At 44.4% G+C, this 24,528-nt stretch overlaps 1 protein-coding gene across 1 annotated transcript in view; it reads right to left on the reverse strand.

Moving 5' to 3' along the window:
* CCDC187 (coiled-coil domain containing 187) overlaps positions 1-24,528 on the reverse strand; it is a 135,048-nt gene that overhangs the window by 2,867 nt on the left and 107,653 nt on the right. Inside the window, exons 18-27 of the mRNA XM_069754538.1 lie at positions 23,939-24,006; positions 19,726-19,913; positions 17,204-17,291; positions 16,399-16,545; positions 15,574-15,725; positions 14,664-14,785; positions 13,227-13,384; positions 12,158-12,243; positions 11,787-11,842; positions 8,087-10,176 (exon numbers count right to left, since the gene is read on the reverse strand). Of these exons, the coding sequence (XP_069610639.1) occupies positions 8,087-10,176; positions 11,787-11,842; positions 12,158-12,243; positions 13,227-13,384; positions 14,664-14,785; positions 15,574-15,725; positions 16,399-16,545; positions 17,204-17,291; positions 19,726-19,913; positions 23,939-24,006 (3,155 nt within the window). The remainder of the gene's footprint in view (positions 1-8,086; positions 10,177-11,786; positions 11,843-12,157; positions 12,244-13,226; positions 13,385-14,663; positions 14,786-15,573; positions 15,726-16,398; positions 16,546-17,203; positions 17,292-19,725; positions 19,914-23,938; positions 24,007-24,528) is intronic.

The following is a 24,528-nucleotide window of genomic DNA, read 5'->3' on the forward strand; positions in this document are numbered from 1 at the left end:
AAGTCATATAGGGGCACAGCAAGGATATGGAAGAAGGTGTTGTGGTCAGATGAGACCAAAGTAGAACCTTTTGGGCTAAATGCGAAATGCTATGTGCTGTGGAAAACGAACAACATACATCACCTTGAAAACATCATCCCCACCATCTCACATGGTGGTGGCAGCATCATACTGTGTGTAGGCTTTTCTGAAGCAGGGTCAGAGATGCTAGTCAGAGTTAATAAGATGCATGGAGCTAAATACAGGTCTGGAGGAAAACCAGTCAGAGGCTGCAAAAGACTTGAGACTGGGAAATAGGTTCACCTTCCAGCAGTACAAGGACCCTAAGCATTCTGCCAGTGCCACCATAGAGGGTTTATATCAAAGCATATTCATGTGTATGAATGACCCAGACAGTGTCCAGAACAAAATCCCATTGAGAATCTGTGGCAATTGCTGTTTACAGACGTCTCCATTCTATTTCACTGAGCGAGAGCACAAGCAACAATTTCAGCCTCTAGATGTGAAAAGCTGATAGAAATACAGTGGATACGGAAAGTATTCAGAGCCCTTTACATTTTTCACTCTTTGTTTCATTGCAGCCATTAAGTAAATTCAAAAAAGTTCATTTTTTTCTCATTAATGTTCACCCCATCTTACTGAAGAAAACAGAAATGTAGACATTTTTGCAAATTTATTAAAAAAGAAAAACTGAAATATCACATGGCCTTTAGTATTCTGACCCTTTGCTCAGTATTGAGTAGAAGCACCTTTTGAGCTAGTACAGCCATGAGTCTTCTTGGGAATGATGCAACAAGTTTTTCACCCCTGGATTTGGGGATCCTCTGCCATTCTTCCTTGCAGATCCTCTCCAGTAACGTCAGGTTGGATGGTGAACGTTGGTGGACAGCCATTTTCAGGTCTCTCCAGAGATGCTCAATTGGGTTTAGGTCAGGGCTCTGGCTGGGCCAGTCAAGAATGGTCACAAGAGTTGTTCTGAAGCTGTGTGCTTATGGTCAATGTCTTGTTGGAAGTCTGAGGTCCAGAGCCCTCTGGAAGAGGTTTTCGTCCAGGATTTCTCTGTACTTGGCAGCATTCATGTTTCCTACAATGACATCCAGTCGTCCTGTCCCTGCAGCTGAATAACACCCCCATAGCATGATGCTGCCACCTCCATGTTTCACTGTTGGGATTGTATTGGACAGATGATGAGCAGTGCCGGGTGTTCTCCACACATACCGCCTAGAATTATCACCAAAAAGGTCTATCTTCGTCTCATCAGACCAGAGAATCTTATTTATCATAGTCTGGGAGTCCTTCATGTGTTTTTTAGCAATCTCTGTGCGGGCTTTCCTATGTCTTGCACTGAAGAGAGGCTTCCGTCAGGCCACTCTGCCATAAAGGCCCGACTGGTGGAGGGCTGCAGTGATAGGTGACTTTGTGGAACTTTCTCTCATCTCCCTACTGCATCTCTGGAGCTCAGCCACAGTGATCTTGGGGTTCTTCTTTACCTCTCTCACCAAGGCTCTTCTCCCACGATTGCTCAGTTTGGCTGGACGGCCAGGTCTAGGAAGACTTGTGGTGGTCCCAAACTTCTTCCATTTAAGGATTATGGAGGCCACTGTGCTGTTAGGAACTTTGAGTACTGCAGAAATTCTGTTGTAACCTTGGCCAGATCTGTGCCTTGCCACAATTCTGTCTCTGAGCTCCTTGGCCAGTTCCTTTGACCTCATGATTCTCATTTGGTCTGACATGCACTGTGAGCTGTGAGGTCTTATATAGACAGGTGTGCGCCTTTCCAAATCAAGTCCTATCAGTTTAATTAAACAAAGCTGGACTCCAATGGAGGAGTGGAACCATCTCAATGATCACAAGGAAATGGACAGCATGTGACTTAAATATGAGTGTCTGGGCAAAGGGTCTGAATACTTATGACCATGTGATATTTCAGTTTTTCTTTTTTCTCAAATTTGCAAAAATTTCTACATTTCTTTTTTTTTCAGTCAAGATGGGGTGCAGAGTGTACAGTAATGAGAAAAAAAGAACTTTTTAAATTTACCAAATGGCTGCAATGAAACAAAGAGTAAAAAATGTAAAGGGGTCTGAATACTTTCTGTACCCACTGTATATCCCAAAGAGACTTGCAGCCAGTAGCGTAGCTACTGGGGAAGAAATGAGTATTGGATTTATTTTTTATGAGCTGCATTATACAATATAGAGCCTGCCTATGGGGTGTGCATTATGCTATATAGTCTGCCTATGTGGGATGCATTATACAACAGAGTCTGGCTATGCAGAGTGCATTATACTATATACCGGTCTATGGGGGTGTATTATGCTATATAGAGTCTGCTTTGGGGAGTGCATTATACTGTACAGAGGTGTAAGAGGAGTGCAACTAGGATAACTGCAGCCTTGAAAGGTTTGTTAAGAAAAGGCCATTCAAACATTTGTGGGAGATTCACAAGGAGAGGACTGCTGCTGGAGTCATTGCTTCAAGAGCCACCACACACAGATGTATCCAGGACATGGGCTACAAGGGTCACATTCCTTGTGTCAAGCCACTCATGATCAATAGACAATGCCAGAAGCGTCCTACCTGGGCCAAGGAGAAAAAGAACTGGACTGTTGTCAGTGGTCCAAGGTGTTATTTTCAGATTAAAGTAAATTTTGCATTTCATTTGGAAATCAAGGTCCCAGAGTCTGGAGGAAGAGTGGAGAGGCCACAATCTAAGCTGCTGGAGGTCTAGTGTGAAGTTTCCACAATCAGTGATGGTTTGGGGAGCCATGTCATCTGCTGGTGTAGGTCCACTGTGTTTTATCAAGACCAAAATCAGCGCAGCCGTCTACCAGGAAATTTTAGAGCACTTCTTGCTTCCCTCTGCGGACAAGCTTTTTGGAGATGGAAATGTCATCCTCCAGCAGGACTTGACACCTGTCCGCACTGCCAAAAGTACCAATACCTGGTTTACAAACAACAGTATCACTGTGCTTGATTGTCAGCAAACTCGCCTGACCTTAACCCCATAGAGAATCTATAGAATATTGTCAAGAGGAAGATGAGACACCAGACCCAACAATGCAGACAAGCTGATGGCTGCTATCAAAGCAACCTGGGCTTCCATAACCCCTCAGGAGTGCCACAGGCTGAGCACCTCCATGCCACGCCGCATTGATGCAGTAATTGATGCAAAAGGAGCCCCGGCCAAGTATTGAGCGCATTTACTGAACATACATTTCAGTAGGCCAACATTTCGGATATTAAAATCATTTTTCAAGCTGGTGTTAGAACGTATTCTAATTTACTGAGATAATGACTTTTGGGTTTTCATTGGCTGTTGTCAGATCTTTTTGAACTCCTAAAGTGAACCCGCAGAACCACGACAACGAACCTCCCAAGGGTGAGCTGGCCTGGTGGACCACCCCCAATACAGGGAGTGTTAGGCTAGGGTCACATTGCGTTATGTGACCGCGTTTAACGGACTAGGTTACACCGCGGCATAACGCGGTGTAACGTAGTCTGTTAACGCCGCCATAGCCTGTAATGGCGAATGCATCGCTAGCACACGCCCACATTGGGCGTGCGCTAGCGATGTGCCGTCATTTGAGTGACGGACCGTGAACGCTGCTTGCAGCGTTCACGGTCCATTCCTCGCTAGTGCAGATTGGGGATCTGCGCTAGAGGGATCGGCTAACGCGATCCCTTTTGGGACATTGCGTTAGCGCAGTCCATAGCGCTATGCGCTAAACGGACTGCCCTAACGCAATGTGACCCTAGCCTTAGGGGCAGGCCCGAGGGAGACTATTACCGCAGAAGATGATACCCGGGGACAGGAAGTAGGAGCGGAAAAGACGCAGAACTGGCTGTAACGGAGATACAGGACAGATTGGCAATGAATGAGATTAAGAACAGGCAGGATATGGCGGAGGCCCAGGACAGACTGGATATGGCGGAAACACAAGACAGACAGGGTATGGCGGAAACACAGGACAGGCGGGGTATGACGGACGCACAGGACAGAGCAAGGTATGGCGGAAGCACAGGACAGAGCAAGGTATGGCGGACGCACAGGACAGAGCAAGATATGGCGGACACACAGGACAGAGCAAGGTATGGTGGACGCACAGGACAGAGCAAGGTATGGCGGACGCACAGGACAGAGCAAGGTATGGCGAACGCACAGGACAGAGCAAGGTACAGGGGGACCTGGGTCAAATGAGGACAAATGACAATCAGGCATGGAGCAGAGGAAGGAGTTACCTTAAATAGACCGAGTGCTGCAGAACTTCCGGGTCAAGATCCTCCAGAATCATAGAGTGGAGGAACGGAGCGTCTGCAGAGCAGAGAGAGGAAGTGCGCGTGCACAGTGAGAGGCGAGCACCCGAGGAGAGCCAGGGACCAGCAGCGAGTCAGGAGAAGAGACCGGAAGGCACGCGCATATCGCTGGAGCGCGCCGGGATGGGTAAGTATGTCAGCGCGCAGAGAGAGCGGCAGGCACGGCGGCAGGAGCGGAGGCAGGTGGCGCCGTGACAGCTGTAAGCCATAATCTTCAACATTAACAGAAATAAACACCTGAAATACATCACACTGTTTGTAATGACTCTATATAATATATGAGTTTCACATTTTGTATTGAAGAGCTGAAATAAATCAACTTTTTGATTATATTGTAATTTTCTGAGAAGCACCTATATATAGAGGTCTATGGGGGTGCATTGTACTATATAGAGTCTGCCTATGGGGTGCATTATACTATAGAGGCCTATGGGGAGCGCATTATACTATATGGAGGCCTATGGGGAGTGCATTATACTATATTGAGGACTATCTGGTGCATTGTACTATATGGAGGCTATCTAGGGGGCCACCATACAGTGTGGAGATTACAGTGAGGGGCCATCAAACAGGAGGCTACTAAGGGGTCAGTATACTGTGTGGGTGTTACTATACAGTGAGGGGGCATTATACTATGTATAAAAGAGAATCATACTGTGTACAGTTAGTCCTCGGGTTATGACGGTCTTGTGTTACATCGTTTCGTGGTTACGACGCTTTATACGACGCCTCATTCTGACTTGCGTGGTTTTGCGTCGTAAGTCGAACTACATGCAACTACGTGCAGCATCAGAAGAATAGAGTCCAGTACTGTACACTGTACCCGGTTACACAAGGAAAACGAGTCTCCTGCATGCCATAACACCCTAATTATGTAGGGTACTGTGTTAGGATAGGTGTTTGGATAGGCTAAGTGTTTGCAGTACTGTACTGTTATTATGGTACAGTACTGTATGAACGTATGGTCCGACTTACGTCGAAATTCGGTTTACGACGCCACGTTAGAACGGATCAACGTCGTAAGTCGAGGACTACCTGTATTGGGGAGCTGCACAGGGGGGAGACATGGGACATTATTAAATGTAAAGTGGGCACTTATTGCTATAGGGTAACTCAGGTCACTGTGACTATCAAAGGGGCACACAGGGCAATATTACTTTCAAGGGGGCCAAATGAGGGCACTGTTTTCTAGAGCACTTGCACCCAGCATTACTATATTATAGAGAGTTGTTTTACCATCTAGAGTCACACAGAACCACACAGCAGGTGCAGTAATGGGGACACAGACGGTAGCAGCGGCTCAGTATTGGGGTATCAGCAGGATGAGGGCTTTGTGCATGTTGGGGATAGATGGGGACGGTGCTAGAAACATGAGACGTGAAATGTGTCTTTGTTGTATTCTCTGCAGACGAGTCCTAGCTGGAAAAGTGGTCACGTCGGTCTGGGCCAGATGGAAAACACAGGAAAAGTGAACGATTCCATCAGGAAGAACGTCAGCGGTAATTCACCATCTATAACTGTACTGTGATTACTTATACAGTATGTTCTGTAGGACTGGTATCTACCTCTGACCATATGGCTGTAATATCTATGTTGGTCTTTATAGAGAGATTATCTTCAGTATCAGTGCGGTCATCTGCTGAGGTTCTCCTCCACTATTAGGGTGTGTCACCCAGTTATAATCACTCCTAAAGTTTTGTCCCCCCCTGAACCAAAACCCTAGCTATGCCTCTGCTTGCAGCAGTAATTGCAGTGAAAGGTGATCTGACAAAGTATTGATAATTGACATTTTTAAAATTAGAAAACCATTCATCATTTACTTTACACTTCACAAATACTTGTTAGGCCAGTCTCACACGTCCAGATAATTCCGGTACCGGAGAAAACGGTACCGGAGTTATCCGTGTCCGTGTGCTCACGTGGCACATCAGTGTGGCACACGTGCGGCAGCCGTGTGCCGCCCGTGTGCCTCCTGAGGACCACACGGACCGTGCAGGAGAGACAGCGCTACAGTAAGCGCTGTCCCCAGCGTGTGGTGCTGAAGGCGGCATTCATCTCTTGTCCCCTGCAGCGCTCGCAGGAGAGAAGAGATGAAAAATAATTTAGTTTTTTTTGTTAAAAATAAAGTTTGGGGGTCACCTAGCGCCTCCCACCCCCCTTGCGCCCGCCCGCTTGCAGAGAAATACTCACCCAGCTCCCGCGATGCCTCCTCTCAGAATCGGCAGCTCGTCTTGTGTGAGCGGTCACGTGGTACCACTCATTACAGTGATGAATATGGAGGTCCACCCCTATGGGAGGTGGAGCCACATATTCATCACTGTAATGGGCGGTACCACGTAACCGCTCACACAGGACGAGCTGCCGGTTCTGAGAGGAGATGTGGCATGGCAACAAATCCTTTCTCAAGCAATGAATCAAGCAGTGCTACAGACATATATAGGGTGCACATGTCATTAATTAACTCATTAGCAAAAAATTTCAAACATGATTTGTGAAGACCTAATCACCGTATTACATAGATTAAAGTGCTAAGTGCAAATATACAAAATCTTTGATAAAATATCTTATACATGTATAGTGATATATAGTGTACAAAGTGCAAATATCATGTGATTAATTAAATAGTCGCAGGTGTTGCACGCCAAAAAGGATTAAAAACACACTCACATCTAAATTAAAAAAAAAAAAAAACATGCTAGATCCTCGGCGTCCTCAGGAGTCTATTGCGCATGTCTGTGACGACATAACAACCTTCCCATAAGTCCAAATGTCTATGCGCCTTAAAACAGAGATATAATGACAAGCCACAGTATATGGCGGTATTTTATGACAAGTGATTTTTTATGCACTCTTTGGGAAATGCGCTTATCCTGCTCCTTAAAACAGTGCCATAATGACGTTTTAAATACTTTACAAACTATGGACATGCGCAGCAGTCAGAACCTTTCCCAATATGGCGATCTTTTTTTTCTTGAGCATCGCATTGTGCGGGTGCCTACATATTTGGACTTATGGGAAGGTTGCTATGTCGTCACAGACATGCGCAATAGACTCCTGAGGACGCTGAGGATTTAGCATGTTTTTGTTTTTTTTTTATGAAGATGTGAGTGTGTTTTTAGTCCTTTTTGGTGTGCAACGCCTGCGACTAATTAATCACATGATATTTGCAATATTAAGTACTTTTTACACTATATATCACTATACATGTATAAGATATTTTGTGAAATATTTTGTATGTTTGCACTTAGCACTTTAATCTATGTAATATGGTGATTAGGTCTTCACATATCATCAGCGATGATAATGTGTGCAAAACTGTAAAGCGCTGCGGAATATGTTAGCGCTATATAAAAATAAAGATTATTATTATTATTTAAATTGTATGCTAATTAATTCATTGTTGACATGTGCACCCTATATATGTCTGCTTGATTCATTGCTTGAGAAAGGATTTGTTTTATCCGAAACATTGCCACGCCACAGGGCATTAAAGTCCTCTTTTTACATCTTTTTGTGCCATTTCCCTTTTTGTTACTATATATATATATATATATATAAATATATATATATACACGGTATATATATATATATATATATATATATATATATATACACACACATATATATACACACATATTATATATATATATATATATATATATACACACATACATACATACATACGTGTGTGTGTGTGTGTTTATAATTAGCTTACTTTATTTTTTTCTTTCAAAAGTGGATAGCCCTTTATGTTCATTAATGAACACCTACCAGACTCAGGATTCTGTAGGTAATGGCAGGCCAATAAATATTTTCTTCACCTTTCTTCTTCCTTATTTTGTTATATTCTTTAATGCCGTCATTTCTATCATCTGTCACTACCATGTCCACACATCCACCTGCCGCTCGCGGGGTCACTGATGGGAGCTGATTGCAGAATCCTTCTTCAGCCACTGCACATTTTTCATCCTCACCCTTCCTACTATTCATCATGGATGCCTTTTCGGGGGCAGATATTTTAGAAGATGTCCCCGTGGCATCACACAAGACGAGGCTGATCAGTTCGTTCGTAACCTTTAGAAGCAATCTGTGTTTGTCGTGTTGCGGGGGGTTTGGCACTAATAATTTGTTAGTGTCACCTCCACAGAACGGCTTGATTCGCAAGGCCCGAGCACGGTTTTTGCTTTCTTCTTCGAGGTGTGCATGAAGACATATCGGGGAAAGGTCATTGTCTTGAAGATCATTAATATTTTCCGATGTCTCCAAACTGCATGACCTTGACTGGTTCTGGTTGGCGTCCTTTTCTGATTGTTTACCGTTGTCCCTTTCACAAAGTTGTCTTCTATATCCACCACCTTCGCCACTCGGCTGGGCATCTCTGTCACCAAACGAATGATCGTGATCTTCATCCTTCTGAAGGTCAGATCTGTCCCCATCGTCGAACAACAGATGTGAGATCTGTCCGGGTCTGACGAACACTCCACAGTCCTTCAAACATTCGAAATACCTGATCCCTTCGTATGTTCCATTGTTGTCTCCTTCAGGCTTATCAAGGGCAACTCCAGCCCAATAACCCGGTTTAAAGGACGTCAACCCTTTATACCTTAAGGTTCCAGTCTTCGAACGCTTGACCAATACCCGGTCTCCGATCTCGAAGGTAGAGAGAGGATCGTGAACGGTGTCGTCAGCTTTGGATAAGGTCAAAAATGGTCTACAAGGCTTTACCACCTCCGGCATTCTTCTCGAAATCTCAAGTGGAGAATCTCCAGTATCAATTGACTCTTCTGGTGGCAAAAGAGTGTCCTCTGTCAGAATGCTGCCGTATAGTGAATGAATCTCTTCAATGAGGCTGGCTTCTCTACTACTTTGTAAACTTTCAGGTCCAGATAATAGCATTTCCTCGGGTGGGGCGGGGAAGTCTTCCGTGTCGCTGTCCCCACTCGTAATGGAGCTTGGGTCTCTTGGGAGAGACGGGAGCTCTTCGCTCTGATACAAGTCGTAAGAAAGCTTTTCATCAAGTGGAGAAAAGATTTCTGACAAGGTGTCTTCGTCAGGCTGGAGAACTTCGTCCGTGATGAATATGATGTCTCCCTCACTCCGATGTGGAAAGCTTTTAATCTGATATAAATCTTTTGAAGTTGCAGCATCAGACGACATCATCTCAATTTTCCTGCAGATTGCACTTTCCGTAACGGATTGTTTTTCATTCGTTTGTGTCACTCTTTGCAGGCCTTTAGTGTCAGATGAACTCATTCCGGCTACATTACGGTCTGCTTTTGGACTCATTGACGTCGACTTGTGTATGTCGGTAATTCTGACTACACTGACGTCTTGATTATCAGATAAATGTTTCACACCGCATGTTTGTGTATCGGATTCTGTCAAGTCTTCAGAGGTTGGGAAGGATTCACGCGCCAAAGGGGCCATTTCCGTCTTAGTCATTTCCGTCTCTTTCAAGACCAAAACGACCTGTTTTCTAGTGTCGGGACATTCTGTTTGAGAAGACTTTGACTTGTCCCCTTCCTTTACAAATTCTTCATCTGGATTTATCATGTTCCCACCCCACTCCTTGTCTGATGGACCTCCAGGTGGGAACTCTGAAGACTCCATGTCGAACACCTCCGAGTCTCCGCTTTCTGTGTCTTCACCGCCTTTCCCCCGATCAGAGGCAGAGATTGAGCTTTCGGAAATAGTAATGAGTTTAGCTGAAACTTTTTGAAATTCTACAAAAAAAGGAGAGAGTGCAAAGTTTTCTGATTTGGATTGTGCAGAGATTCTGTGAGAACTGTGATTGTGAATGGGTTCGGTCACTACGTGATCATCGCTTGAGGCTGTTTGGGTGGTGGGTATTATCTTGGGATCTGTAAATGTAACAAGACAGTTATAAAACACTACATGGTGGCCTGATTCTAATGCATCGGGTATTCTAGAATATGTATAGTACTATATAGCACAGCCCACGCAGTATGTAACACAGCCCACGCAGTATATATCACAGCCCACATAGTATATAACACAGCCCTCGTAGTATAACACAGCCCACGTAGTATATAACACAGCCACATAGTATATAACACTGCCACGTAGTATATTGCCAAGCCATGTAGTATATTGCACAGCCACGTAGTATATAGCACAGCCCACGTAGTATATAACACAGGCCACGCAGTATATAACACAGCCCATGCAGTATACAACACAGTCCATGGAGTATCTAACACAGCCCAAGTAGTATATTACACAGCCACGCAGTATATTGCCCAGCCACGCAGTATATTGCACAGCCACACAGTATACTGCACAGCCACGCAGTATATAGCACAGCCCACGTAGTATATAACACAGCCCATGCAGTATATAACACAGCCCACGTAGCATCTAACACAGCCCAAGTAGTATATTGCACAGCCACATAGTATATAGCACAGCGAGGTAGTATATAACACAGGCCACGCAGTATAACACAGCCCACGCAGTATATAACACAGCCCATGCAGTATATAACACAACCCATGTAGTATATAGCAACGTGGGCACCATATCCCTGTTAAAAAAGAATTAAAATAAAAAATTGTTATATACTCACCTTCCGGCGGCCCCTGGATCCAGACCAGGCGTTTAGCGATGCTCCTCGCGACGCTCTGGTCCCAGTAATGCATTGCGGCAATAACACGTGATGATGTAGCGGTCTCGCGAGCCTGCTACGTCATCTCCGGTCATTGCCGCAATGCATTCTTGGGACCGGAGCGTCGCGAGGAGCGGGAAAGACACCAGAAGGTGAGAATATAATGATTCTTTGTTATTTTTAACATTAGATCTTTTTCCACACGCAGCATCAATAGTAAAAAGTTGGTCATACAGGGTTAATAGCAGCGTTAACGGACTGCGTTACATCGCGTTAAGCCGCGGTGTAACGCAGTCCGTTTAACGGACTGCTAAACCACTAAGGGGGCACTGACTGGAGGGGAGTAGGGAGGGGGCACTGACTGGAGGGGAGTAGGGAGGGGGCACTGACTGGAGGGGAGTAGGGAGGGGGCACTGACTGGAGGGGAGTAGGGAGGGGGAACTGACTGGAGGGGAGTAGGGAGGGGGCACTGACTGGAGGGGTGTAGGGAGGGGCCAATTCGCGGCTGGACTGTGCCCGTCGCTGATTGGTCACGGCCGTCCGGGACCAATCAGTGATGCAGGATTTCCGTGACAGACAAACAGACGGAAGGGACCCTTAGACGATTATATAGATAGATGTGCATAGAGTAAAATGGACCAACACCACCAAACAGGTCTCTGCATATATTTACGAGGCGTAATGAGGTGCCATACTGCGTTCTACAAGTCTTATGGTCAACTAATGGACTGGATGGACCCCCCTACGCATTACAGTATTGATATCGGTGGGTTCTGCTGACGTTAGTCTATTGTGTATCATAATATTTATATATATATATATATATATATATATATATAGATTTACCTTGTGCGAGTTCCTCTGAATTCTCAACATCCTGATCTTTCAAGCTGAGATTATTCCTAGAAGATTAAAAAAAATATATATACTGCATATATATATATATATATTGTAAGCAAAACCAAAAATATTTGCACATCTAAATACCGTAAACCTTACAAAACCAACCACTGCTGCGTCAAGGCACAAACATTGATATAAGGAGGACATAGACACTGGATCATTGTCAATTGAAGCACACACCATTGACGTAGCTTCAAGATAAGTGTCGGCAGACATCCTGGCCTCTTATCAGTGACAACAATAAGACAGAACACAAAGAAAACGACTTCTCAGCTTGAAAATACTGATATTATGGTCAGGATTCAAACACTTACCTGGACTCTCCCGCAGCGTTTCGGTCGGCGTCCGGCCTATGTACAAATGTGTCCTCAGCATTCTTGTTCCCAGAGATGATCTCTTCCTAGTGAACATATACATGGATAATGAAACTGTGTGTGAATATCTACAGAAGAATATATTACAGCAGGTATTCATTTTGGATCGGTGAGGGTTCGACTGCAGGACCCCACGGAGCAAGCACAGCTCCATTCACATTCCCCAACAATGGGTAGCAACATTCTTAGATTTCAGTAGTGGTCCGGGCAGTTTAACATCCAAACATGTCAATGCTTTCACTCCTATGTATGTAATAATAATAATCTTTATTTTTATATAGCGCTAACATATTCCGCAGCGCTTTACAGTATACACACATTATCATCACTGTCCCCGATGGGGCTCACAATCTACATTCCCTATCAGTATGTCTTTGGAATGTGGGAGGAAACCGGAGTGCCCGGAGGAAACCCACGCAAACACGGAGAGAACATACAAACTCTTTGCAGATGTTGTCCTGGGTGGGATTAGAACCCAGGACTCCAGCGCTGCAAGGCTGCAGTGCTAACCACCGAGCCACCGTGCTGCCCGGTGGCGGTAGAAACAAGATGTAGAGAACATGTCCCACTATTATATATCGCTATCAGTTAATGGAGGAGGGAAATGTCTTGTATTACCCACTGCAATTGTTCACAGTCCAGCATACATGGAGAAGATTTGATATACGCATTGGTGGAACTAAATGGATTGTACAGGTGGCAGTCGTACCTGTGCCAAGATAGGCTGGGGCAAGATGGAGACTTTGGTCATGACCAAAGATCGTTCTGTCCCGCTGCTACGTCACTGGTCACTGGGGTCATACTGGAACTTGTAGGAAACAGTGACAAGCAAATCGAAAAAAAATCCAACTAGATCTACCAGGTTATGTAAATCGAGTCACGCCAACTCCAGTAGCCACCCATCTTTCCCAGATGCGGATATTACACCACACACAAGCAGGACCCCAAAACAAAGCCTAATACTAAGCGTATGACCGGTACGTACACGAGCGCAGTCCCACTGTCTTACCATTAAGTGATTGCTCAGGTCTTCCCGATTATTCTGGAGAGACCCCGTCACTTGCGTCCCATCTCCCGATGAAGGATCACCCTCCGCTGTTCCGTCTGCCGTGCACTGAGACACATTACATTGGTTTCTCTCCCTCTGTGCTCCATCACGGTTAATATCTGTATTTATGTAATACAGGAGATGATGAATTATCCATTAATATAGATAAATGTATGCCGAACGTGGATTTATTAGGGCCATTAGCATGTAAAATGTGTCTTGGCTCTGACTGGAAAAGTCTTTTGTTAATAGTAATGTGGTTTAAATTAAAATATCTGTACCAGGGAAAACTTCGTGACAAGCAATATGTGCAGCAACTTACATCGTACAGTCGAGTTATGCAGTATGGCGGGATGCATTAGGAATGTTGGCTGGCAACTCCTATAGGAGCTGTAACTGTGACCATAATGGTTGTCACCCAACTTTCGCAGAAACTTTGCATAAAATGTAACTCTGGTCATATCTAACACCTGAAATACTCTGTGCTGCTAAAGTTGATAACCTGGGAAGGTCCCACAGACCACAGAAAGCAGCAAAGCACCAGACATTAAGTAGTGGCTGCTAATGGGACCCCTTACCGATCAGCAGATACAAGTGAATAGGAAACAGGTGCCGCAGCCCCTTCAATCAGCTGATCAGTGGTGGCACCTGGAGTTGGACCCCCATTGATCGGACACTGATGACTTATCCTACAGAGAGGAAAAAGGCACTACGCCGAAACGCGCGTGGGGGTAGCGGCACCACAACGCTCAGGTAACATCAGGTATTTTTTACTCCTTTTTTACTTCATATCCTTGCTCAAGCGCATTTATTTGACTCCATGCACAGCCCTGTTGGACTCCATTACCACTTAAGTATTTTTAACCCTTATATAAAAATATGTTCATCTTGTCCATGGGACGGTTTTCTTTGCACAATGCACTTTTGAGCTAGTCACAATTTGTTCGCCTTGCCTGTTTGTTGCCTAAGTTGTAGTTCCACTCTTTTTGGCTTATCATTGTCATCACCTTACTACCAGTGTTTATACATGTTTTTCTATGTTTGTTTAATAAAGCTTTAACCTTTTAATGTTGTTTGGTGTGTTTCCTTCTGATATGATTTTGAATCTGTTACACTAATGTCTTCACCCATAGATATTATTCACAGAATAATATATTCACTACGGGCGTCTTGCCTCTTTATAAGATTGAACACATAGAGGCTACAAATGGAAAGACTCCTGGAGCCCTCACCGATCAGCAGATACAAGTGAATAGGAAACAAGTGCCACAGCCCCTCCAATCAGCTGATCAGCGGTGGTGCCTGGAGTCGGACCCCCATTGATATGACATTGATGACCTACAGAGAGCGCCCCAATGCTAAAGTCCTGGAGGAACCTTTTTATTTGGGCATTGTTACCTGGATTATTAGCTGCCTTTTCTTCCGCAGCTTCTTGACGCTGAAGGTCACTTCTCCTGAAATTTTCAGTATCGCATACCTCCGGAACAGGAGAGGTACTCTCATCCTCTGCCTTCTTTGCCCTTTTAAGAAAAACAAATCTATTTGCCACAGTCTCACCGGCTACCTGAACTGAATAAACAAAAATCATATACTGTGCAACTTTGCAAATAGTTTCCATAAAAAATATGGTTAGTATACAGCTCCTATTCAAACCTATGCGTCTCCACGGTAACAGACCACAAACAATCCATGTGACTGATCTTGCAGTCATCTATTATTCTCTTCCGTCTGTCTCCTGCTTCTTACAAAGGCCCCATACACACTAGAAAGCTTTCGGATGAACAATCATTCGGCCCCAAGCTTTCCATCCTTACTCTCCATCTGCTCCTGTGTTCTCTAGGAGATAGCTGCTGCCAGACTCCTCTGACGGTGGCTAACCTCTCGGAGGACAACAGGATCAACAGTCCAATATCAGACATGCCAGATCCTTAAACCAGGGGTCCCCAACTCCAGTCCTCAAGGCCCACCAACATGTCATGTTTTCAGGATTTCCTTAGTCTTGCCCAGGTAATAATTGCATCACCTGTGCAATGCAAAGGAAATCCTGAAAACATGACCTGTTGGTGGGCCTTGAGGACTGGAGTTGGGGACCTCTGCCTTAAACTACTGGTAAGAAAGTAGAAGACAACAGATGGATGACTGTGGAATCAGGCTACACAGAGCTTGTTTGTAGTCTGTTACCATAGAAACATATAGGTCTGCATAGAAGCTGTAGGCACAAAACTGTAGAAGTTTAAAAATTTAGGATTTTGCATAGTTTTTACATTTTATATTAAAGATGCATTGCAAAGTTTACCATACTACGTACTGATGGGTTTCAGTTTTTTCTGCTATGTCATCATCCTCGGAGAGGTCAGAAATGGCCGACTGGGTATCCTGGTTCATGTGCTCAGAAGCCAAAAGTGAATCCCGGAGCGGGGTGTATTTGGACTGTTGGGTGGAAAGATCAAGCTCTGAGGCCTGCGGGAAAAATAAGTCTCAAGAATAAACCAAAAGGGCAAAGCTGAAGCCCGCCCTCAGGAAGACCACCATGATGGACGATACAGCGCCAAATGTGACGTCCACATCAATGGCTGCCATGACCGCTTATTGGAGGGGATTTATCAAACATTTACTGCATTTATATGGGTTATCCTGTGTTAAAAGGCTATTTTACACATGTAAGCTCAAATGGACGGACGATAGTAGATTAGAGCTTATTTAGAGGGGACTAGGGAGACTTTTTGTTACTTAAATGCATGTACTTAGGGATAAAAATCACTTTTGCAATTGGGTTTTAATAAACATTTGGCTCTGTTTGCCTCATACAGCCTTCAAATTGCACTGGCTGAAGAATGAGTTAACTGAGATTCCATCAGTCAGCTCCCTATGATGATCTGACAGGGAATTTTTAACTCTTATTTGTCTTTTTCTGAGCTCCTCTCAGTTGATTTATGACCAATTACAACATCAAAGCTGAATGGACGCTCCATGTCCATATGTTTTGCATACTGTCGACAGCACATCCTCTGGGTTGTGCTGCCGAGAAAGATGAATTTTCTTTAGGTTGCATAAAAGAAGCGATCAGTTCATTTTTACGCCGATAGCTTTATCGAATTGGAAACAAAATGTGGTCGGCTTTCTCTGTCCATACCGCAAGTGTTACTCCAGATTTGTGCAATTTCTGCTGGATGTGGGCCGCCGACTGCTGTATCCTCAGGATCTCCTTCTGCTGTCTCAGCAACAACTTCCTCTCCTGGTGGGCAGCCTTGTAAATATTGTGCAAGTGCTGAATTTCTGCCTGCAGAAAACAAAATGGTCTGTAAATGATCTGGAAGAATGTACCGTACTTCGTAAATGTCTTTCCCGTATAGTCAATATTTCATCCGTCTGCCACCAGCAGCCGCCACGTCATCCAAAGTGACCCCACTGCTGTAGCCAGCAACTGGCTGTGGAAGCCCCAGGGCCCTGGGCGAAACGTCGTCTCTCTGCAATATTGGTGAGCTCAAGATACTAACAATGCCAAAATCAACAAGTAATTAAACGTTGAGCCCCCTAAGTATTTGTAGGGGTCAGATAATGCTTTAAAGACCCTGTATTCTGTTTTCGGGGGCACAGCTGAAGAGGGGGCTAGCTTCGGTTTTTAGGCTTGTTGATTCCAAAAGCCAAAACTGTGTGACCATCGGTTCCATTCCCAGCTCCCCTCCAAGGACACGGTGATAAGATTAGAGAGTGCTAAATCAATAATTACCAACCTGTGACTGCTGCAAAACTACAACTCTCAGCATGCCCAAGCAGCAATATTTGTAGCTTTGAAAACAGCTGGCAAGACACAGAACTCGAAACATGTCAGGAGGACATCAGTGTCTTATTGGTCACCTTCCAAAATAACCACATGCCCGTAAGGTGCCTTATTTGTTTCTGTATGGTCCCAGATCGTCACTGGCGTTCTCTGGTACCTGCTCTTGTTTCAGGTTCCTCTGAATTTCACGCTCGTGTCTCAGGAGTTCTTCCACATTACTCATATCGTTCTTTGTTTCCCAATATCTGAAGAAGCAGAAAATAGAAATTAGTTGATAAAGTAAAAAAATAGTATTACTCTAACTTTGCACTGAAATGGAGGATTGCACCAATGACCTGGAGTATCTGTGGGCTGAGATCACGTGATACCCTCCTTCAGTTACCTGATCTGATGCCATCTCCAGCAGTTTGAGCAGATCGAAATAACTAAAACCCTATAGTCCTCTTCTAGCCATGGACCGTCAGGCAATACCTAAATTGTCAGTCCACCCCTACTACGTGACTTTTGCAAGCACAAAATATCAGGTGGGACAATCCTATACAATATGTGGGCCAAGTAATACAAGTCCTATCATAAGTAAAAGCAGAGCTGTCTTTTTTTAGGTTCACACAGGATAAAACACCTAGAGCAATCTAGAACAGGCTACAACAACTAGGGCAACCAAGAACTAAAGAGGACACGAAGAGTAACCTAGAACTTGAGAGGACACGAAGAGTAACCTAGAACTGGAGAGGACAAAACAAGTAACCTAGAACTGGAGAGGACACAGAGTAACCTAGAACTGGAGAGGACACAAAGAGTATCCTAGAACTGGAGAGGACACAAAGAGTAACTGTGAGGCTGTGGCCTCTGATACAGCTAGGGGGTGCTGTTTGTTCTCCCCAGAATGTACATGCAGATGGATGAAGTCCATAGGTGTGCATGAGAGTCATGGATTTCCGCTCCGGGTTTTCCATGTGGCTAAAGGCCACAGGTTTGTGTGTGTTTGAAAACCCTGCAGTAAGGGGTATGGCTGTGTCAGGCCGTGCAGACCGTGTCAGGTGTCTGGCCAGGAGAGGCCAGGTGCACGTCAGTGTCAGTCTGGTGTGTGCTGGTCTGCAGAGTGTATGGAGGCCAGCAGAGCCAGCACCCAGGGCAGCTGAATAGCCTGGCACCCGCAGCGTACACAGAGATGCAAGTCATCCATGGTACTGGTCTCGGATGTGGACAGTCCTGTGCCCGGAGGTGGATATCCTGTGCCCGTAGGAGTCGGATGTGGATAGTCCTGTGCCCGGAGGTGGATGTCCTGTGCCCAGAGGTGGATGTCCTGTGCCCGTAGGAGTCGGATATGGACAGTCCTGTGCCCGGAGGTGGATATCCTGTGCCCGTAGGAGTCGGATGTGGATAGTCCTGTGCCCGGAGGTGGATGTCCTGAACCCGAAAGAGGACTAGCATGTGTAACGATTGCAAACAGGTGGATATGGTGCCCGGCTGCTATCCGGAGGATATCCTGAACTGTGTACGACTGTGTGAGTAATGAGTCTGTAAGAGACTGTGATACAGCGATGCAGGACACCCACGAGAACTAGTCAGAGGAGGGCTGGCGTGTGTAGTGTCTGCAACATATGAGGATGTGTGTACGGAGACGTATAGAGACTGTGAGATGGCGTGCGGTCACCCAGGGAAACTGGACAAGGGAAGTCTGGCCTGTTTAGGGACCGCAAATCTAAAGCCATGTGATATGCATTACTTTGAACTGGTGTAAACTGATCACTGAAGTTATATGCATTTATATGAAGTGGACTTTAATGCTGTGAAGAAACACATTAAAAGAGACTTTTGTGTTTGAATTTGTGGGTCACTGCTTCTTCACTGCACACGAAGCTGCTGCAGCTTTACATAACCTAGAACTAAAGAGGACACAGAGTAACCTAAAACTGGAGAGGACACAAAGAGTATCCTAGAACTGGAGAGGACACAAAAAGTAACCCAGAACTAAAGAGGACACGAAGAGTAACCTAGAACTGGAGAGGACAATGAGTGCAACCTAGAACTGAAGAGGACACGAAGAGTTACCTAGAACTGAAAGATATATCTAAAAAAGAAACCTAGAACTGAGAGTATGACTAGGGTAATCTATAACTAGATGAGAAACCTAGAGCAATCAAAAACTCAGGATGACTAGTAGAGTCACCAACGAGAGGATGACTAGGGTCACTTAAAACTAGATACAATGTCTAGAATAACCAAGAAGAAAAGAAGGCAACTAGAGTCACCTAGAACTAAGGAAGAAGACTAGAGTGACCAAAAACTGGACAGGTCTAAAGTAACCTACAACTGAAGATGACAAATACAGTAATAAAGAACTGGAAAAAAAGACTAGAGTCACCTAGGACTAGAGAGGACAACTAAAATTATCTAGCGCTAAAGGTGATGACTAGAGTCATCTAGAACTAGAGAGAGTGACTAGAATAACCTCTGATTAAAGAGGATGACTAGAGTAACCTAGAACTAAAATGGATGGCTAGAGTAACCAAACAGATTCACCTACAACTGGAAAAGACAACTAGAGTAACCTAGAATTACATAAGACACCTAGTATCATCTAAGATTTAACAGGACAGCTAAAATGACCTATAACGTAGGCCGCGTATCCGATGCTTAGCCCTCTTCTTTGAACTAGAAGAAAATCTCTCTCACATCTTCTGGTGATGTAGCAGAGCCAATTCTGCCTTGGTCTTCTCTTTTAGAGCTTCTTCTCTTAGTCGCAGCAGAGCAGTCTGATGTCTCGCACGGAGCTCTTCTTCTCGGAGATACTGCTGAGACATCTCCAGGGTGAAAGGAGTGAACATGTTCGGGGAACCATAAAACTCTCCGACTTCACTCCACTGTGAATTAGAGTATTGCAGAAAAGAGAGATAGCCTCTGACATTGTGATACACAGCACTGTGTTCAGTCCCCCACAGAGCTCGCAATCTAACCTCTCAGTCTCAGACACACACACCTGGGGCAATAGACTAACCTATGAATGTGGGAGGAAACAGAAGAAAAGCTTAAGCACAAGGGGAGATGCACCCTACGCCAATGGTACAGAGGTCTAATATGCATGAAAGAAATGTATGTGAACGAACCCCTTTCCCACTTCCAGAACCGCATATATCCATCATTATATTATAGTTACAGTGGGGAAAATAAGTATTTGATACATTGCCGATTTTGCAAGTTTTCCCACCTACAAAGAATGGAGAGTTCTGTAATTTTTACCATAGGTACACTTCACCTGTGAGAGGCAGAATCTAACAATAAAAAAATAGAAAATCACATTGTATGATTTTTACATAATTTGCGTTTTATTGAATGAAATAAGTATTTGATCATTTACCAAGCAGCAAGAATTTTGGCACTCACAGACCTGTTAGTTATTCTGTAAGAAGCCTCCTACTCTGCACTCATTACCTGGATTAATTGCACAAGTTTGAACTCGTTACCTGTATAAAAGAGACCGGTCCACACGCTCAATCACACTCCAACCTCACCACCATGGCCAAGACCAAAGAGTTGTCTAAGCACACCAGAGACAAAATTGTAGACCTGCACAAGGCTGGGATGGGCTACAGGACAATAGGCAAGCAGCTTGGTGAGAAGGCAACAACTGTTGGTGCAATTGTTAGAAAATGGAAGGAACACAAGATGACAATCAGTCTTACTCGATCTGGGGCTCTATGCAAGATCTCACCTTGTGGGGTAAGGATGATTCTGAGAAAGGTCAGGAATCTGCCCAGAACTACACGGGAGGACCTGGTCAATAACCTAAAGAGAGCTGGGACCACAGTCTCAAACATTACCGGTAGTAACACACTGCACAGTCATGGATTATAATCCTGCAGGGCACACAAGGTCCCCTGCTCAGGCCAGCACATGACCAGGCCAGTTTGAAGTTCGCCACTGACCATCTGGATGATCCAGAGAAGGCATGTGAGAAGGTCATGTGGTCAGATGAGACCTAAAAAGAACTTTTTGGTATCAACTCCACTCGCCGTAGAAGGACAAAGAAGGGCGAGTACAACCCCAAGAACATCGTCCCAACCATGGAGCATGATGGGGGAAACAACATACTTTGGGGGTGCTTTCCTGCAGAGGAAGGGGGCAGGACGACTGCACAGTATTGAAGGGAGGATGGATGGGGTCATATACTGCGAAATTTTGGCCAACAACCTCTTTCCCTCAGTAAGAGAATTGAATATGGATCGTGGCTGGGTCTTCCAGCAAGACAATGATCTGAAACACACAGCCAGGACAACTAAGGAGTGGTGGCTACATAAGAATCATTTCAAGGTCCTTGAACGGCCTAGCCAGTCTCCAGACCTGAACCCAATAGAAAATCTTTTCAGGAAGCTGAAACTTAATGTTGCCCCCAAAACCTGAAAGATCTGGAGAAGATCTGTATGGAGGAGTGGGCCAACATTCCTGCTGCAGTGTGTGCAAACTTGGTCAAGAACTACAGGAAACGTCTGACCTCTGTAGTTGCAAATAAAGGTTTCTGTACAAATATGAAGTTCTGTTTATCTATTGTATCAAATATGTATTTCATGCAATAAAATGACAGTTAATTATGTAAAAATCATACGATGAGATTTTCTGGTTCTTAATCTTAGAATCAGTCTCTCACATTTGCAGTGTACCCACGATAAAAATTACAGACATCTCCATTCTTTGTAGGTGGGAAAACTTGCAAAATTGGCAGTGTATCACATACGGTACGTATTTTTCCTACTGAATGAATAAATACCCATTAAAGGTGTTCTCCAGGACTGACATATTGGTGACCCATCCTCAAGATAGGTCATAAATATCAGAACAATGGGGTCCAACATCAGCTTCCATTCTCCCCCCCATGCCCCGATCAGCTGTTCTCAGAATCTGATGGTTGTACCCAATGTACAAAGCTGGAGCAGCACCGAACAGTGGTTAATGGTCGTTCCTGAGTACTGCAGCTCAGCTCCCATTCACTTCAATAATAAATGAGCAATGTGATATTTGGTAACAATAACAAAAAGCAAAACATTCAATGATTAACCAGCACATGAGAAGAACGCAGATCTGTGCTGCCACCTGTTGGTCACCAGTGAGAAATTGCAGGTACACCCTTTTTTTCAAGCTTATAATTACTTTTTCACTTAACATCTTGTAAAAGTATTTTTTTTTTTTCTCGTAGGATCACCCTATATAAAAAGTTACAGGGTTGACAGAAAGACTAGCAAGAGACATGATAGTATTCAAAAAAATTTGTATAAATAGCCCATATTGTATGTGCCGAATTTTTATGATGCTTTTCTGGGAGAGTAACGTCACATAATTATAATCTATATATATAATTGCCAAAGGGGTACGTCCGTCTGTTTGTCTGTAACTTCCGTAACATAAATCCCGGGTCGCTGACCAATCAGCGATATTGGAGCGGAAGTTAAACACAGCTTCACTTTTTACTATTGATGCTGCCAAGGCAGCATCAATAGTAAAAACAGATAATGTTAAAAATAATAATAATAAAAAAAACATTATATTCTCACCTTCCGTCGTCCGCGGCAGCCTTTCCCGCTTCTTGCCACACTCCGGTCCCAAGAATGCATTGCGGCAATGACTCGAGATCACGTAGAGGTCTCGCGAGATAATGACGTAGCGGTCTCGCGAGACCGCTACATGATCACGGGTTATTGCCGAAAGGCATTACTGGGAATGGATCGGCGCGAGGAGCATCGCTAAAGGCCTGGGCTGGATCCGGGGGCTGCCGGAAGGTTTGTATATAACTATTTTTTATTTTAATTCTTTTTTTTTTAACAGGGATATGGTGCCCACATTGCTATATACTACGTGAGCTGTGTTATATACTACGTGGCCTGTGTTATATACTGCGTGGCTGTGCTATATACTGCGTGGGCTGTGTTATATAATATGTGGCCTGTGTTATATACTACGTCGCTGTGCTACATACTACGTGGCCTGCGTTATATACTGCGTGGCTGTGCAATATACTACGTGGGCTGTGTTATATACTGCGTGGCCTGTGTTATATACTACGTGGGCTGTGTTATATACTACGTGGGCGTTGTTATATACTGCGTGGCCTGTGTTATATACTATGTGGCCTGTGTTATATACTACGTGGGCTGTGTTATATACTACGTCGCTGTGCTATATACTACATGGGGTGTGTTTATATACTACGTGGCTGTGCAATATACTACGTGGGCTGTGTTATATACTATGTGGGCTGTGCTATATACTACGTGGCTGTGCTATATACTGCGTGGCCTGTGTTATATACTACGTCGCTGTGCTATATACGACGTGGCCTGTGTTATATACTGTGTGGCTGTGCAATATACTACGTGGGCTGTGTTATACACTGCATGGCCTGTGTTATATACTATGTTGCTGTGCTATATACTATGTGGGGTGTGTTATATGCTACGTTGCTGTGCTATATACTGCGTGGGCTGTGTTATATACTATGTGGCCTGTGCTATATACTACGTGGCCTGTGCTATATACTACATACATATTCTAGAATACCCGATGCGTTAGAATCGGGCCACCATCTAGTAGATAATAATAGGGGTATATAATCTTTAAAAGGGCATCTTCATCACAACCACCTCTTTCCAAATACCATAATAGATTGTCATACAGAGGAGTATTGTAATATTGTCATTGTAATACTGCACTTCTACCAGTAGGAGTCGTTGCATGAGAAGTGAGCAGTCTGTGGGCCTGTTTAGTTGTGTACTGAGGGTCTCCGCTCTACAACTGTCATGCATATGACCAGCCAAACAGCACCCCAGCCCCACAAACACTGCATGGAAAATTCATTAGGATTTCCAGTTCATTTCCCCAGTGACCAGCATTACGTTACCTTGCTTGTGGAGTCAGTGTGGTCCCAAGATTGCTCCAGGCTTTCCGTCTCAGTTGGTGCAGCGCTCACTATGAAAAATGAAAAAATTAATTTTGTGACAAAAAAAGGGGGTGCAGACAGATAATATGGCTGGGGAGGCAGGAAAGATAAATCCTTCAGCACTTTTGACTGCTAAGTGATATTATGAACTACAGCACCAGGGTGTCTGGATGACGAGAACCTGTGGGCATTATGGGGTTGGGGAATTGCAACATGCTTTATAGAGATGTTTAGTTCATGCCTGAAAAAAGTAAAAGCAGAACTTTAAATAAGACCTGCCACATCCTATAAAAATGTAATTTCTTTGCTTGCTGTAAATTCCAATGTTCTCCTGAATCCGGCGATGTTTTCCTTTTGTTCCTGTGGCTCTCCATTGCTGAGATATGGCTCCTTCTCCCTAGTATAGAAATCCAGTATTGTTACCCAACTGGGCGTGATCCTCAAGCACACGCCCACAGAAGAGTTGAGGATCACTCCCACTTGGCAAAAAAAAGGACTAAATTTATATACAGGGAAAAAGGGGCCATATCTCAGGAACGGGGCGACGCAGA

This window comes from Ranitomeya imitator, chromosome 2, assembly GCF_032444005.1.
Source record: "Ranitomeya imitator isolate aRanImi1 chromosome 2, aRanImi1.pri, whole genome shotgun sequence".
NCBI lineage: Eukaryota > Metazoa > Chordata > Amphibia > Anura > Dendrobatidae > Ranitomeya > Ranitomeya imitator.